Source organism: Microcaecilia unicolor, chromosome 5 (genome assembly GCF_901765095.1).
Source record: "Microcaecilia unicolor chromosome 5, aMicUni1.1, whole genome shotgun sequence".
Taxonomy (NCBI): domain Eukaryota; kingdom Metazoa; phylum Chordata; class Amphibia; order Gymnophiona; family Siphonopidae; genus Microcaecilia; species Microcaecilia unicolor.
In genome coordinates this window covers 73,866,868-73,882,674 of record NC_044035.1, presented here as the reverse complement: position 1 = coordinate 73,882,674, position 15,807 = coordinate 73,866,868, and the positions used below count along the sequence as shown (strand labels likewise).

The following is a 15,807-nucleotide window of genomic DNA, read 5'->3' as shown; positions in this document are numbered from 1 at the left end:
GACAGTAAGGTCTCAGGCCCAAAATGGATGCACGTCAATTTTTATTTTGCCGTATGTCCATTTTCGGCCAAAAAAAAGGACCTGTGCACGTCCAATACACGCATTTACACCAGTGCATTTTCGGCGCACCTTTGTAAAAGGACCTCATATAGACCAATCGACAAGGCTGTTAAGAATTTCCCAAAGTGAATGAAGGCCTTTGTTAAAGTTGGGGGTGGACACTTTGAGCATTTACAGTGACTGCAAAATTCAAAACACTTAATTGTATTGTTTGAATGACGTTATTTTTAATGTGTAAAAATTGCTAGGTAGTAATGTTAAAATGTCAGTAACATCAACATAGCTTAAGATAATTAAATGTTGTTTAATAGTAATATGTAGGTGTAATGATTAACCCCCCCCCCCCCCCCCCCGTTTACTAAGCCTCACTAGTGGCTGCCGTTCACTAATGCCAACACAGCCTATGCATTTTGAATGTGCTGTGTCAGCATTGCTTAGTAAAGGGGGGGGGGGGTGATTAATTACATAGAATTTCTCATTGAAATTCAAAGTATTGCTGAGAAAATGGCAAAAAAACTCTAGGGGTTACTTTTTTTTTGCTTGTAGATTTGTATGTGATATACACATCTAAATGCTGGTCTAAGCACATCCAAATTTCAAATAGGACTTCTAAAATAGCCACTTTAAGCTTGTGGAATTTGTTAATTCATTCAATTTTTTCTTGCACAAGGCACACAACTACAACATTTCAACTTTTCTTCCCTAGAACCCATAAGTTTGCCTCCAGAAAACTTGTGATCCATGCTTGTGTCAACAAGTGGGAACACAAGTGGAGTGGAGAAGTGGCCTAGTGGCTAGGGTGGTGGACTTTGGTCCTGAGGAACTAGGTTCAATTCCTACTTCAGGCACAGGCAGCTCCTTGTGACTCTGGGCAAATCACTTAACCTTCCATTTCCCCGTGTAAGCCACATTGAGCCTGCCATGAGTAGGAAAGCACAGGGTACAAATGTAACAATAAATAAGCATGAGTTAGACCTTGTCCTTAATGTAAGTCACTCATAAAACTATGTAATTTTGCCAGCTGTCAGAACTGTAATTTTATCTGAAGTCAGGTAATGTTTATTGCAGTGTTGTTCCAATGTTACCCATGCCACAGAGAATACCAATGAAAATATAGGCTCATTTGTTTTAATTTGGCATTTTAATGAGTTGCCTTTAAAGGTGTCATGCTGGAAATGTCATGTATTTTTATTGTTTTCTTTTATGTTGTTTGTTTTATTATATTATGTATGTAACTTTGGGAGGATGGGCTAAATAATGGAAGGAAAAAAATAAATAAATAAATTCACAGAACAAAATTTATTAGCCTCTGAAAGTGATGGTAGGGAAAGAATGTTTATCTTTTGCTCATACTGAGATGAGGTTAAAAGTTTTTGATAGATGTAATGCACATTTCTGGTGAAAATGATATATTTCCTCATAGTTAAGCCCTTAATTATTGCATATACAAGCATGTACTTAAATCATGACAGAATATAATCCCTAAAAAAGAAATATGTATTGAAGCATTTCTTTAGTATCTAAAATCACTGTGTATTTTCTTTTTTCACTGGATTTTTTTGCAGTACCCTTTGGTTTTTCCCACATATTTAAGTTTCAAGAGAACCGTCCAACAAGCAAAAAATATAATTAAGTCTGTTGAGTGTTGAACAACTACATGCTGAGAAAGGCTAAGGATGAGCCTTGTATGCCAAGGGTTAGTGGTTGATATTGTATGTTTGGCTTTGCAATGGTTTTCCATAAAGGAAAAAAGTGATTCTTCTGAACAGTTTTGGCTCCAGCTTTTGAATTTTCATCCAGCTCTGAGCTTAAAGACTGGAGGAAAAATGTTAACATATTGTAGGGAAGAGCAAACAAACATATGATATTGATATCTGCAGTACTTATATTTTCAGATCATTATCAATCTTTCTTAAAATAAACTATAACAAATAAGAATGAGTAATATAATAAAAAGAGCATTTTCGATAATATGTTCAAATGGCGAAAAAAACGTTTACTAGAAAACGTTTAAAACGTAACTCCATAATGAAGAGTATATGCGGTCTATGGTCTCTAGATTTTTGATTTCCTGGCATATGTGTATGTAGATCACAGCTAGTTTAGCAAATCAATTTTATTTTCATTAAGGGGCCCTTTTACTAAGCCGCGTAGACACTTACGTGCTCCGAACGCTCGCCAAATTGGAGTTACCGCATGGCCCTTGTGGTAAATTCAATTTTGGCACATGTCCGCTACCAGCGTCTGAAAATATTTTTTATTTTTTGGCACATGTAATGGACACGCACCAAGTGGCATTTGGCACGCGTAGATCATTAGCGCTCAGAACTTTACCGCTACGTCAATGGCTGGCGGTAAGGTCTCAGACCCAAAATGGATGTGCGGCAATTTTGATTTTTGCCGCATGTCCATTTTTGTCAATAAAAAAAGAGACCTTTTTTTACAGGTGCGCTAAAAAATGGATCGGCGTGTGCCCAAAACCCACGCCTACACTACCACAAGCCATTTTTCAGCGTGCCTTTGTAAAAGGACCCCTAAATAATTCCACCATTTCTTCTAGCACCAGTTACCGCATATCTCTATCATCTATCTCCGTGAAGAAGGTATGGAAGGCCATAATCGAATGGGGCCGGCCATCTATAAGGGCGGCCATCTCTAACGCTGGCCCCGTCAAGCAGCGTACCTGACTGCATTATCGAAACAAGATGGCCAGCCAACTTTCGTTTCGATAATACGGTCGAAGCCGGCCAAATCTCAACATTTGGCCTGCCCTTAGAGATCGCTGGCGTTAGAGATGGCTGCCATTGGTTTTCGCCGATAATAGAAACTAATGGCGTCCATCTCAAACCCAGCCAAATCCAAGGCATTTGGTCGTGGGAGGAGCTAGCATTTGTAGTGCACTGGTCCCCCTCACATGCCAGGACACCAACCGGGCACCCTAGAGGGCACTGCAGTGGACTTCACAAATTGATCCCAGTGGGTTTTGGGGGGGGGGGGGGGTTGGAGGGCTCCCATTTACCACCACTAGTGTAACAGGTAGGGGGGTGGGCCTGGGTCTGCCTGCCTGAAGTGCACTGCAGTATCCACTAAAACTGCTCCAGGGACCTGCATATTGGTGGAGCTGGGTATGACATTTGAGGCTGGCATAGAGGGTGGCAAAAAATTGTTTTTATATTTTATATTTGTTTTGAGTGGGGGGGGGGGGGGGTTGGTGACCACTGGGGAAGTAAGGGGAGGTCATCCCCCATTCCCTCCGGTGGTCATCTGGTCAGTTGAGACCCATTTTTGAGCCTTGGTCGTGATCAAAAAGGGGCCAAGTAAAGTCAGCCAAATGCTTTCTTTTTCCCATTATCGGCCGAAACCGGCCATCTGGTAACCATGCCCCGTCCCGCCTTCGGTACACTGCCGTCACGCCCCCTTTCAATTATACTGATTTGGCCGGCTTTAGGAGAAGGCCAGCCATCTCCCGATTTGTGTCGGAAGATGGCCGGCCTTCTTGTTTGACAATAAGCAGGATGGTCTGCACATTCTTTTCCTGGAAGAAATACGGTATTTCATACATTTCATTTTCTTTTGGAAATCTAATTCAATTCCTAATTTCAGATTAACATGCAACTCACCACATGTCAGCTGGCTTTCATTCAGGATATAAAATGCCACACCATGTAGAGCACTGGGGTAAAGACATATGGTTTCATCTTCTATTCGAACAGAGGCATTTGTAGCCCACTGCAAGACCCATTTCAGATTACAGTCACATATAAGTGAATCAGAGTTGAAATGCCTATTGAAGAAAAACGAGACTTCATGATCAAAACTCAGGTTTTCAGTGACTTAAGCTATATAGGGGCTCATTTTCTAAACAGAAAAACATCCAAAAAGCGGCACAAAGCAGCAGATGGATTTTTTTTTTTTTTTTTGCTAAAAAGTCCAAATTGCAAAACCAGTTTTTAAGATGGTTTTCTATGCAGTTCATATGCAGTTCGTCCAAATCTCAAGGGGGCATGTTGGAGGCATGTTTTGGGTGGGACTAGGGCGGGCTTATGATTTAGATGTTTAACAGTGATAATGGAACATTGTAAAAATATCCAGGGTAAAAATTAGGACGTTTTAGGCTAGACCTGTTTCAATACTGACTAAAGGCCCTGTTTACTAGGCCATGCTAGAGGCGCAATAGCGTTTTTAGCGCGCTGTAAGCAGTAGAGCGCGCTAACCGTGTAGATCCCCATAATATTCCTATGGGCGTCTACATGGTTAGCATACCTTAGGAAACAGGGCCCTAAGTGCCAAAAAGTTGCCCAAACTGACCAGGTGACCACTGGAGAGACAAAGGCATGACCCCCTCCCCCATAATCCTCCAGTGGTCACTGACCCCCCCCCCCCACTCTCTATAGAGGTAAAAAGTGACAATACATGCCAGGCTCTATGACAACTTCATATATAATGGCCATTCCTTTTAGAGTAGCAAGCTGGTCCCTGGCTGGTGCAGTGGACTATAGAGAAGGGGAGCTGGGCCCATTCTCCAATCTAATTGGTACACTTGTGGTGGAAAATATGAACCCTCCAAAAACCACAAAATACCTACTGTACCTATATATAGGTGACACCTGCAGGCTTTAGGGATATTGTGGTGGTGTACAGTTGGTTACAGTATATATTTTTGGCTATTCCTGGAGGGCTCACCATACAATATGAGGGGGTTATGGTGACATGTGTACCTGGACCTTGTATGTGAAGTTCACTGCTGTGCCCCCTAGGCTGCTCTGCTCTGTTGTATGAATTCAATAATTATTAATTATAAGACACACTGGACTAAATTCTCTAAATGGCACCTAAATATTAGTGCCAAAACACAGCGCTTAGCTCTATTCTATATATCAACACTTAAAGGGGCCCTTTTACTAAAGGGTTGCCGCCAGCCCAACGCAGATGCCGACGATAGTTCCACCCCAGCAGGCGCCATTTCTGGCACTAGCAGAAATATTGAAAAAATATTTCCTCAGGGGTTACAGAGTGTGGTAATCGGTCAGTGTCGCTCGCTGTCCGGTTCCCACCAGGTTAGCACAGGAGACCTTACCGCCACCTCAATGGATGGAGGTAAGAGATTCCCACTGAACTGGCTACATGGTAAGTGCGAAGTTACCACACAACCATTTCATTTTTGGGTATTTTCACCCACTGTGGTAAAAGGGGCCCTGGTGTATGGCAAAAACAGCCACTGCCACTAGCACAGGGCCCCTTTTATCGCAGCTTAGGAAAAGGTCCCCTTAATTAGCACTCTTTATAGAATAGTGTTTGAAGCTAGGAACTGTGACTGCGTTTAGGCACGATCGTTTATACCAGCGAAACCTTGTTGTAAATCACGAACGCCCTTTATTCTATAACAGCTCACGTAAATTAAAGGAATGCTACCATGGCTGCACTCCCTTTTTGACTCCGCACATACCCCCAGATTCTATATTGCACGCCTAGTGATCCATGCTGAAATCAGCTCAGATTCAATAACAATGTGCGTACATAAGTACATAAGTATTGCCATACTAGGAAAGACCAAAGATCCAACGATCCCAGCATCCTGTTTCCAACAGTGGCCATTCCAGGTCACAAATACCCGGCAAGATCCCAAAAATGTATAAAACATTTTCTACTGCTTATCCCAGAAATAGTGGATTTTCCCCCAAGTCCATTTCATAACGGTCTATGGACATTTCCTTTAGGAAGCCGTCCAAACCTTTTTAAAACTCCGCTAAGCTAACCGCCTTTACCACATTCTCTGGCAACGAATTCCAGAGTTGAATTACACTTTAAGTGAAGAAAGATTTTCTCCGATTCGTTTTAAATTTACTACATTGTAGCTTCATCGCATGCCCCCTAGTCCTAGTATTTTTGGAAAGCGTGAACAGACGCTTCACATCTGCCCATTCAACTCCACTCATTATTTTATAGACCTCTACCATATCTCCCCTCTGCCGCCTTTTCTCCAAGTTGAAGAGCCCCAGCCTCTTCAGCCTTTCCTCATAGGGAAGTCGTCCCATCCCCTTTATCATTTTCGTTGCCTTTCTCTGCGTAACTTAACAAGTGCTGATAACAGCACTTAACAAGCACTAAATGGCACTGATTAGAAGTTAGACACAAGACTCGCTACGGGCCCATTTTACCAAGCTGCAGCAAAAGGGGGCTGGCGCTGGCACGTGTTTTATACACGCGATGAGGCCCCCTTTTACCTCAGCTGGTAAAAGGAAAGTCTCACCTTCCTTCAGGAAATGGCCATGTGGCAAGTAAAGCACTTGCTGCGCGGCTATTTTTTGGGGGGAGTCCTTACCGCCACCCATTGAGGTGGCGGTAAGGCCTCCCACATTAACCTGGTGGTAATCAGGCAGCGTGCAGCACTGCCCTATTACTGCTGGGTACACTTCAGCGCTACAAAAATAAATACATTTTTGTAGCGCCAGAAATGACGGTGAGTTAGATGTGGGAAGTACCACTGGGCTACTGCAGTAGCCCGGCGGTACTTCCTGTATAGCGAGCAGTAAGCCCACATTGGGCCTACCACTGCTTAGTAAAAGGAGCCCTAAGGGTATTCTGTAATGAAGTGCACCAAACTTTTAATGTGTGCAGGCAAAAAGGGTCATGGTTATGGGCGGCTGATGGGCATTCCAAAAAATTTGTGCATAGTTATAGAATATGGCCCAGTGTGCCTATTTATTTATTTATTTGTAGCATTTGTATCCCACATTTTCCCACCTATTTGCAGGCTCAATGTGGCTTACATTGTTCCGTGATGGCGATTGCCAATTCCAGAATGAGAAATACATAGTTATATTGCAGGTGACAGAGAGGCATATTTTCAAAGCACTTTGGGAGGCTAAGTTCCATAGGTTTCTATGGATCTTTGGGAGGCTAAGTGCTTTGAAAATGAGCCCCAGAGTGGATTAGGCATTCAAGTAAAGAGAAATCATTTTCATAATAAGAATAAAAACGTATTATATTAAAGTTCGATCGTAGTTGAATAATTTAAGCAGTCCAGAATAGAGAGTTCTGTTTTGTACAGTTCTGGTATGAGTTTTGTTGTCTGGTGTTTAGGATGGATCATTGTGGTATGCCTTATTGAACAGGTTGGTTTTTTAGTAGTTTTTGGAAATTAGTTATGTCGTGTATTGTTTTTGTGGCTTCTGGTAGTGCATTCCATAGTTGGGTACTTATGTAGGAGAAGCTGGATGCATATGTTAGTTTATATTTTAGCCTAAACCTATGTGCAAGGATTTAAGCCAAGTTTTAGTTGGTGTAAATAGATGCACATAGATTTAGGCACTGATATATCAACTAAACATATTCTATATACTGAGCCTAAATCTAGGCACTGATTAAAGAATACGCTTAGTCAGCATTGATTTCAGCGTTGATTTTTTTAAGAGCCATATATAGAATCTCCCCCCTAATATGTGAATCCAGCTGCTTAAATTTATGCCTGTAATTTTTAATTAATGCCATGTAACACTGACAATTGATTGCTAGCATTCAATTATCTGCGCTAATTGGCTCATTCAGTTAAATTGTGCAGACAATTTTAGAGACTTCTATAGAATTTGGGGGATTGTGATCTTGTTTGTGAGAAACAAGCTAGATGAATACAAACATTCTTATAACTGGACATCATTCATCAAAATACAAATTCTGCAAACTTTCTACGTCTGATAGGAGGGGTGTTTGGAAGGTCATGAAAATCACAAGCCCACAACACAGCTTCCCGCTCTTTTTTTTGCAACCAAAAATCATTTTTATGGAAGAGGAAAAACAACAGCTTTCTCACAAAAACATTAATTATACTAAATTATAATCACTTACATATGGAAACAATTGCTGTATAAAACTTTATATGTGTTCTACTTACACAACTTTAAGAAACACGAGCTCAGAAAAAAGTCCAGGCACTAGAGTTGAAAAAATATTCCCTGATAAATTCCTGAAATACAAAAAAGCCATCACGAAATGAACAATGGAAGACATCTGAAGAAACAACTTATACAATCTCTACTTTCATGAGCATCATTTTTCCTTCTTATATTTATCCAAGAAAAGGTACCACAATCTGCCAAGAATCCATTCTTCAGTGGAGGAAATAGGATTGTTGGCTGTTACAATTTTGAACTAAATAAATAAAACATAGGGTACAAAGAATTACTTCACTTCTGAATAGACATTTTTATTACAAACTGCCCGTGCCAACTTTACTTGACTGTGAACTGCAGAGATATTGTATGTCAAAGAAAACAGTTATTGCCCTGCAACAAAAGGTAAGAGGACCATTATCAGTAAGACCTAATGGAAAATTCATATTTCACCCATTCCTTAAATCATGTAAATGTTATGTCATGTCATATGTGATTTACATACTTGCTGTACCACATTAAAATACAGAATTACCACTGGTGAACTGCTGTCATGCAAGGTTAATGTGTCCAAATGCAACCCCACCATAGTTTGTCCAATATATTTTATTTATTTAGATTTTGCTCACATCTTTTTCAGTAGTAGCTCGAGGTGAGTTACATTCAGGTACTCTGGATATTTCTCTGTCCCAGGAGGGCTCACAATCTAAGTTTGTACCTGAGGCAATGGAGGGTTAAGTGACTTGCCCAAGACCACAAGGAGCAGCAGTGGAATTTGAACCGGCCACTTCTGGGTTGCAAGAGTGGTGCTCTAACCACTAGGCCACTCCTTCACTTCATATGCAATCTTTATTCTGCATTCTTCACTTGCAACTGTCCTTTCCATGAAGAGACAGAATTCATGGAACACTAATACCATAACATTATGTTAAATACACCAAACAACCTTCAACCCCTGTATTTATATTATGATCTTAAAATCTCACATGCTCCTTCCAGACTAGCCATCAAGCTTAAGGACATGGACAACTCATCTGTCAAACATAAGGACTCTTATCGTTATATCACTTTCCTTGTATATTCAGCAACATAGTCCTACTGTGCACAAATCAATGGATACATCTGAAGGCAAAAGTGTGACTATTATAGTCACTCACATTTCTTGTCCCACCCCTAAGGTCTTTTGTTTAGAAAAAGAGTATAAGAGTCACCTCACCTATAACTTGACAATGACACATTTCAGAAAGCCTCTATTTACATGTGGAGATCCACCACACAAAGATTTCAGGAAGGTAAGTATATGTGGGCCGCAGTAGTCATCCTGTGCGGCTCCAGTTAAATGAACATAAATCTCATATTTTTACCAGGAACATTCAAACCCCTTTAATGCAACACTGGGCAGATTTTCAACATCAAGTCACAGATATTGTATGGAGAGTTATTGACATAGAGGGGCATAATTGAAAGGGACGCCCAAGTTTTCCTGGGGACATCCTCGCAGGATGCCCAAATCCTGCCTTCGCTACGCCTCCGATACACCCCTGGGAACTTTGGTCGTCCTCGCAATGGAAAGCAGTTTTCGATTATGAGGATTTGGGTGACCCTGGGAGAAGGACGTCCATCTCCCAATTTGTGTCGAAAGATGGGCGCCCTTCTCTTTCGAAAATAAGCCTGATAGTGTAAGGAGGGTGGGAGGGTGGTAATTGTGATACAGTTTTGAATTATAATAAGCAGAACTGGATATATAGGCTTAATTCATTGAATCCATTTAGCTTAAATGCTGAATTAGAATGGATGTCATTGGTTAGTCCATCTAGCTCAATATCCTATTTCTAACAACTGCCAGTCCAGGTTATAAATACCTGGCAGAGTCCCAAAAAGTGTCAAGATTCTATTCCACTTATGGGATATCTCAAGGATTGGCTTTTCCTAGTTCTAACTTAATAACGGTTTATGGATATTCCTCCATGAATTTGTCTATATAGTTTTTTTTAAACCCATTTACATTAACTGCTTTTACCACTTGCTCTGCTCATTTTCAAAAGTTATCGCCAGCCATCTTCCTACACAAATCGGGAGATGGCCAGCGATCTCCTGAACCCGGCGAAATCGGTATTATCGAAAGCTGATTTTGGCTGGGTTCAACTGCTTTCCATCACAGAGATGGCGAAACGTTAAGGGGGTGTGTCGGTAGGGTAGTGAAGGCAGGACGGGGGTGGGATGGAGGCATGCTCACAAGATGGCTGGCTTCACCTGATAATGGAAAAAAAAAGCCAGGCTTGACTAGCATTTCACCGGCTTTACTTGGTCCCTTTTTTGTCACGATCAAGCTTCAGAAAGGAGCCCCAACTGACAAAATGACCACCGGAGGGAATCGGGGATGACCTCCCCTTACTCCCCCAGTGGTCACCAACCCCCTCCCACCAAAAAAAAAAACAACAAAAAAACTTTTTTGCCAGCCTCTATGCCAGCCTCAAATGTCATACCCAGCTCCCTGATAGCAGTAAGCAAGTCCCTGGAGCAGTTTTTAGTGGGTGCAGTGCACTTCAGACAGGTGGACCCAGGCCCCCCCCCCCCTACCTGTTACACTTGTGGTGGTATATGTTGAGCCCTCCAAACCCCCCAAAACCCACTGTGCCCACATCTAGGTGCCCCCTTCACCCCTTAGGGCTATGGTAATGGTGTAGAGTTGTGGGGAGTGGGTTTTGTGGGGGATTTGGGGGGCTAAACAACCAAGGGAAGGGAGCTATGCACCTGGGAGCTATTTTTATTTTTTTTTAATTTTTAGAAGTGCCCCCTAGGGTGCCCAGTTGGTGTCTTGGCATGTCAGGGGGGCAGTGCACTACAAATGCTGGCTCCTCCCATGACCAAATGCCTTGCATTTTGCCGGGTTTGAGATCGCCAGCATTTTTTTCCATTATGGCTGAAAATCAATGTAGGCCATCTCAAACCCGGCGAACTCTGACATTTGGCTGGGCCCAACCGTATTAGCGAAGAAAAAGATGGCTGTCCATCTTTTTCGAAAATACGGTTGGCTCCGCCCGCTTGCAGTGCCGGTGCCAGAGATGGCCGCCCATAAAGATGGCCGGCACCATTCGATTATGCCCCTCTATGTAACTTTATGGAGTATCCCCTAGTCTTTGTACTTTTCGAAATAGCAATTGATTCATGTTTACCAGTTCCACTTCTTTCAAGATTTTATAGACCTATGTCTCCCTTCAGCCATCTCCTCTCCATGCTGAAGAGCCCTAACCTCTTTAGCCTTTCCACATATTAGACTCTTCCCTTCCCCTTAATCATTTTGGTTACCCTTCTCTATACCTTTACCAGTTCTGCTATATCTACTTTGAGGTGTGGCAACCAGAGTTGCACACAATACTTGAGGTGCGGTCTCACCACGGAACAATACAGAAGCATTATGATATTCTTTGATGTATTCTTTATTCCTTTCCTAATAATTTCTAACATTCTGTTTGCTTTTTTGGCTATCATCACACACGGAGCAGAAGATTTTAACATAGTTTTCATGACTCCTAATGTGGAACCTAGCATTATCATATAACTATAATATGGATTATTTTTCCCAATATGCATTACTATTCACTTGTCCACATTAAAGTTGAACGCCCAGTCTTTCTATCTCCCAAAGTCCTCCTGGAATTTCACTCAGTCCACTTGCAATTTTGCAGCTTTGTACAGTTTTGTGTCATCTGGAAATTGTTCACCTCACTCATTGTTCCATTTCCAGGCTATTTATAAATATGTTAAATTCCCGTATAGTTTATTTGCTCCTCCAAAATCAAATTAAAATTGCAGCCTCACTGCCTAATTGGTGGCATTTATGCATGCAGACTTGTAAAACGGGACAGTTACTTGTGTAAGCGGTACCACTTCCATATGGACATTATAAAATTGTCATTTCCATGTGTAAGTGCTGACAAACCCACATAGAAGATGCTGGGTATGTGAATATGTGTTTGCAAAATGGCTGCTCCTGCTGCATGTGTCAGCAAATATATGTCCACTCTTGCAAGTTACTTTAAAAAAAATATTTATTTTTTATTTATAACATTTACATCCTACGTTATTCCAAAAACAAGCTCGAGTTCAATGTGGCTTACAGTAGTATGATGAAGTGGCCGAGAGCAACAGATTAGCAAATAAATTACAAGTATTATACATATTGATAGATTTGCAATATAGAAAAGAGACAAGTTTATCAACTGGTTATTGTTATATTAACTAATGTAATGAATTCTGGAATGAACTGGTGAAGAAATGAGTTTTTAACAATTTTCAGAATTGTAAGATGATTCTTATAGATTTTGGGAGAGAGTTACAACATTTGGTTCCAAAATAGGTGAAATCAGCAGAAAGTACTGATTTATATACCACTTTTTTTAAATTTGGTGGATGAAGTATGAGAGGGTCCCTGGTTCCAAAAAGGCTTTATGTGAAGATATTTATATTAACTAGTTCATATAATCTAGAGCCAGTCCATGCAATATCTGGAATATAAAGGTACATACCTTGAATAAGATCCTGGCTTTAACTTAAAGCCCACCTCTTTACCACTGCTTTTGACTCCTAATCACTACTCACCTCTTTATTCCCTTACCCTTAATTGTTCTGTCTGTTTACCTGTCATCTAGATTGTAAGCTCTTTGAGCAGGGACTGTCTTTTTGTGTATGGTGTACAGTGCTGCGTATGCCTTGTAGCGCTATAGAAATGATAAGTAGTAGTAGTAGTAGTAGTAGTAATGGGGAGCCAATGTAATCTAATTAATAAAGGAGTGACTCACTCAAAACAGGGTACTTTAAAAATAAATTGAGTAGATGTTTTGTACAGTTTGGAGCCTTTTTAGGACCTGCTCCGGAACAGTGGAGTATGATAGAAGTATTTACCTGGAACTGAGAAGTGATCACTGCTGGTTACCTCACATGTTTCTCTCTTTTTCCCTATGCCTTCCAACAGTAGGAGCTATCTTTAGGGCCAATTGTGGCTTTCTCTCCCACTCTGGGGCAATCACAAATTGTCTCATATCTCCAGGCTTAGCCTCAAAAAAAGTCTCCCTTGAATTCTTTGGCTCTGGTGCTGGGAAAGGCAGACTCAGCATCATTCAGCAAGCAATATCTTTTACATCCTTTCCCATGCTCCTCGTGACAGGAGACCTGATGGATTCCATGATGCAGTGCGAATGTCGGTGTCTCCTAAGATGGATGCAGAAGTTGGAGGGCAGAGAGGTGTATCATGGAGAACTGGCAGGAAGAGGTCGAAGGAATGTCCCAGAGTGAAGGGAGCATGCAGGTGACTGGTAAAAACATAGCAGAGAATAGAGTTGGGGATTTGGCATTTGAGGTACTGCTTACAAGTGAGAGGTTGTCTGTACCTATGGTTCCCCTTACTCCCTTGTCAAGGCTTCCTGAGATTATTGTACATTGGAAACAATTTGGACTGCATTGGTAATATGTATGAATTGTTTCAAATTACAACAAAGGATATTACTGCACTTAAGAGTACAACTGAGAAGTTGGACCAAAATCAGAATATTTATCTGGCTGGGATAGAAAATAAAGTGGCTTTCTTTTTTTATAGTTCAACATTTTTATTGGTGACAAAACGTAAAACAACACATGTCCAACATTGTACATTTACATATTCAGCTAAACATGTACATCTTCAAAACATAAAGTGGCTTTTTTTTTTGGACGATATTAAACAAGTCCAGATTAAACTTAATAAGGATAAAATATTAGCACACTGGCACTTAGAACAACTAGAGAATGGACGTAGAGGCCTTAATTTAAGATTTTTGAATTTCCCAAAGCCTGTGGGCTTATCCATGTAAGAGACATTTAAGAAATACTTGATTGAAGAGTTGAAACTTTCTGAGTCCAGAATACTACCATGTAGTAATATTTATTATTTGCCCAGAAGGAGGACTAGGACTACTACTGCCTCTCTCTCAGGATGTCAATATGATTATGAAGTTGTGCTTTTGTTGCTCTCAGATTTTGTTCCTAGGCCAGAAAATTTGTGTATTTCCAGATGTTACTAAAGAGGCACAACAGCAAAAGAAGTTGATCTATCATTACATCAAGAGACTGAAGCTCTTAGGGCTTTTTGCACTTTGCTATCCCTGCAAATGTGTGGTTAAAGTATTACCCATTATCTTTTCTTTGCCACTGAACAGTTAAAGAAAATATATATATTTTTTGCAAAGTAAGGGACCCTTTTACTAAGCCGCGTAGGCGACTATGCAGGCCCAACATGCACCAATTTGGAACTACGACATGGCTACTGCATGGCCCCTGCAGTAATTTCATTTTGTATACGCGGCCAGTAAGCCAGTGCTAACCAGGCGGCAATTGGCACTGTACATGCGCTGATGATTACTGCCCGGTTAACATGTGAGACCTTACTGCTAAGTCAATGGGTGGTGGTAAGCTCTCAGGCCCAAAATGGACATGCGCCAATTTTCATTTTGCCGCACGTCCATTTTCAGAAAAAAAGGCATTTTTTGCAAGTTTGCTGAAAAATGAACCTGCGCGCATCCAATATATACGTCTACACCAGCACAGGCCACTTTTCAGCGCACCTTAGTAAAAGGATCCCTAAGAGTAACTGATGCAGTGATTTCTGATAATTATCCAGAGCAGTGAAATGTAGTAGCCATAACATGTTAAACCTTTCTGTTCTATTATTTTCTTGTTAGCACTGTCTCTCTATTGTGATCTTACTTCATATTCTGTCCCTGTTATTATATAGGGTCTAAGAAGGTATTGATATTCCAGATTTTACGTATGTATTTGTATTGAAATATTTCATGCAATTATTTCTTTTGGATATTATTATACCACATGTCTGTGGTAAGGTTTATTTGTTGGAAATTACAATTCTGATCTCTACATTCTATGTAACAAGGTTTACTTTAGTACTTAGGCCCCTGATTACAAAGCCACACTAGTTGCTGACATTGTGGCACTTCCAACACAGCCCATTCACTTTGGGACCTGTATACTAAGGCGCTCTAGCGTTCTTAGCATGTGCTAAAAATTAGTGTACTCTAACGCTAGAGACACCCATAGGAATATACTTCTACTTGTTCAACAATTTTCTCACCTCTGCAATAAAGCTGCCTCTCTTCAGATTTCTACCTCCAACCACTGATACAGCTCTCAAAATTATGGAGTCTCTGTACCCTGAGGCAACACTTCTGAACATCTGACTGTGAGTAAATTATCTGTGTTTATTCAATAAAGGAAACTTCAGAAAATGAAGAGACTTCAGGTGTGTGCTGGTGTGCCAAGGTTATACTTCAAGATATTGAGATTTTACAGATAACAAGTCTTAAGAGGCTTGACAGGAGTGGCCTAGTGGTTAGCGCACCAGGCTTGCAATCCAGAGGTGGCCATTTCTAGTTGTCAGGCAAGATCCTCACTAGATTTGTCCATTTAAAATCAGTGTAGCATTTAAAAACGAGATTTTAAATCAGCTACAGTGTAAGTTTTTAAAGAGAAAAATGTACCAATCTACAGAACTGCCAGAAGCCCTCTGAATTTACATCAGTGAATCAAAGACAGTAAAATTCTGTCTTTTGGGACAGGCCAAGTAGACATGCAGTATCACAAGAAGAAAAGTGAAAGTATTTAGGCAAAATACTCATAGGGTCACATTTTATTGTGTCATGATACTTTGTATCAATGTGCAAAAGTGCTATTTTAAATACACCAGTTATATGGCTTTGAAGAGCCAAGGAAACAAACCTAATCTCAAACAAAAATCCCAGTGCTTGCAAAGTGCTTGTTTCAATCTTTCATTACTTTTTTTTTTATTTTCATACAAGTAGATTTGTAA

General features: G+C 40.7%; 1 protein-coding gene across 1 annotated transcript in view; it reads right to left on the bottom strand.

The window, feature by feature from the left end:
* ADGRA1 (adhesion G protein-coupled receptor A1) overlaps positions 1-15,807 on the bottom strand; it is an 816,325-nt gene that overhangs the window by 503,352 nt on the left and 297,166 nt on the right. Inside the window, exons 5-6 of the mRNA XM_030202995.1 lie at positions 7,952-8,023; positions 3,681-3,844 (exon numbers count right to left, since the gene is read on the bottom strand). Of these exons, the coding sequence (XP_030058855.1) occupies positions 3,681-3,844; positions 7,952-8,023 (236 nt within the window). The remainder of the gene's footprint in view (positions 1-3,680; positions 3,845-7,951; positions 8,024-15,807) is intronic.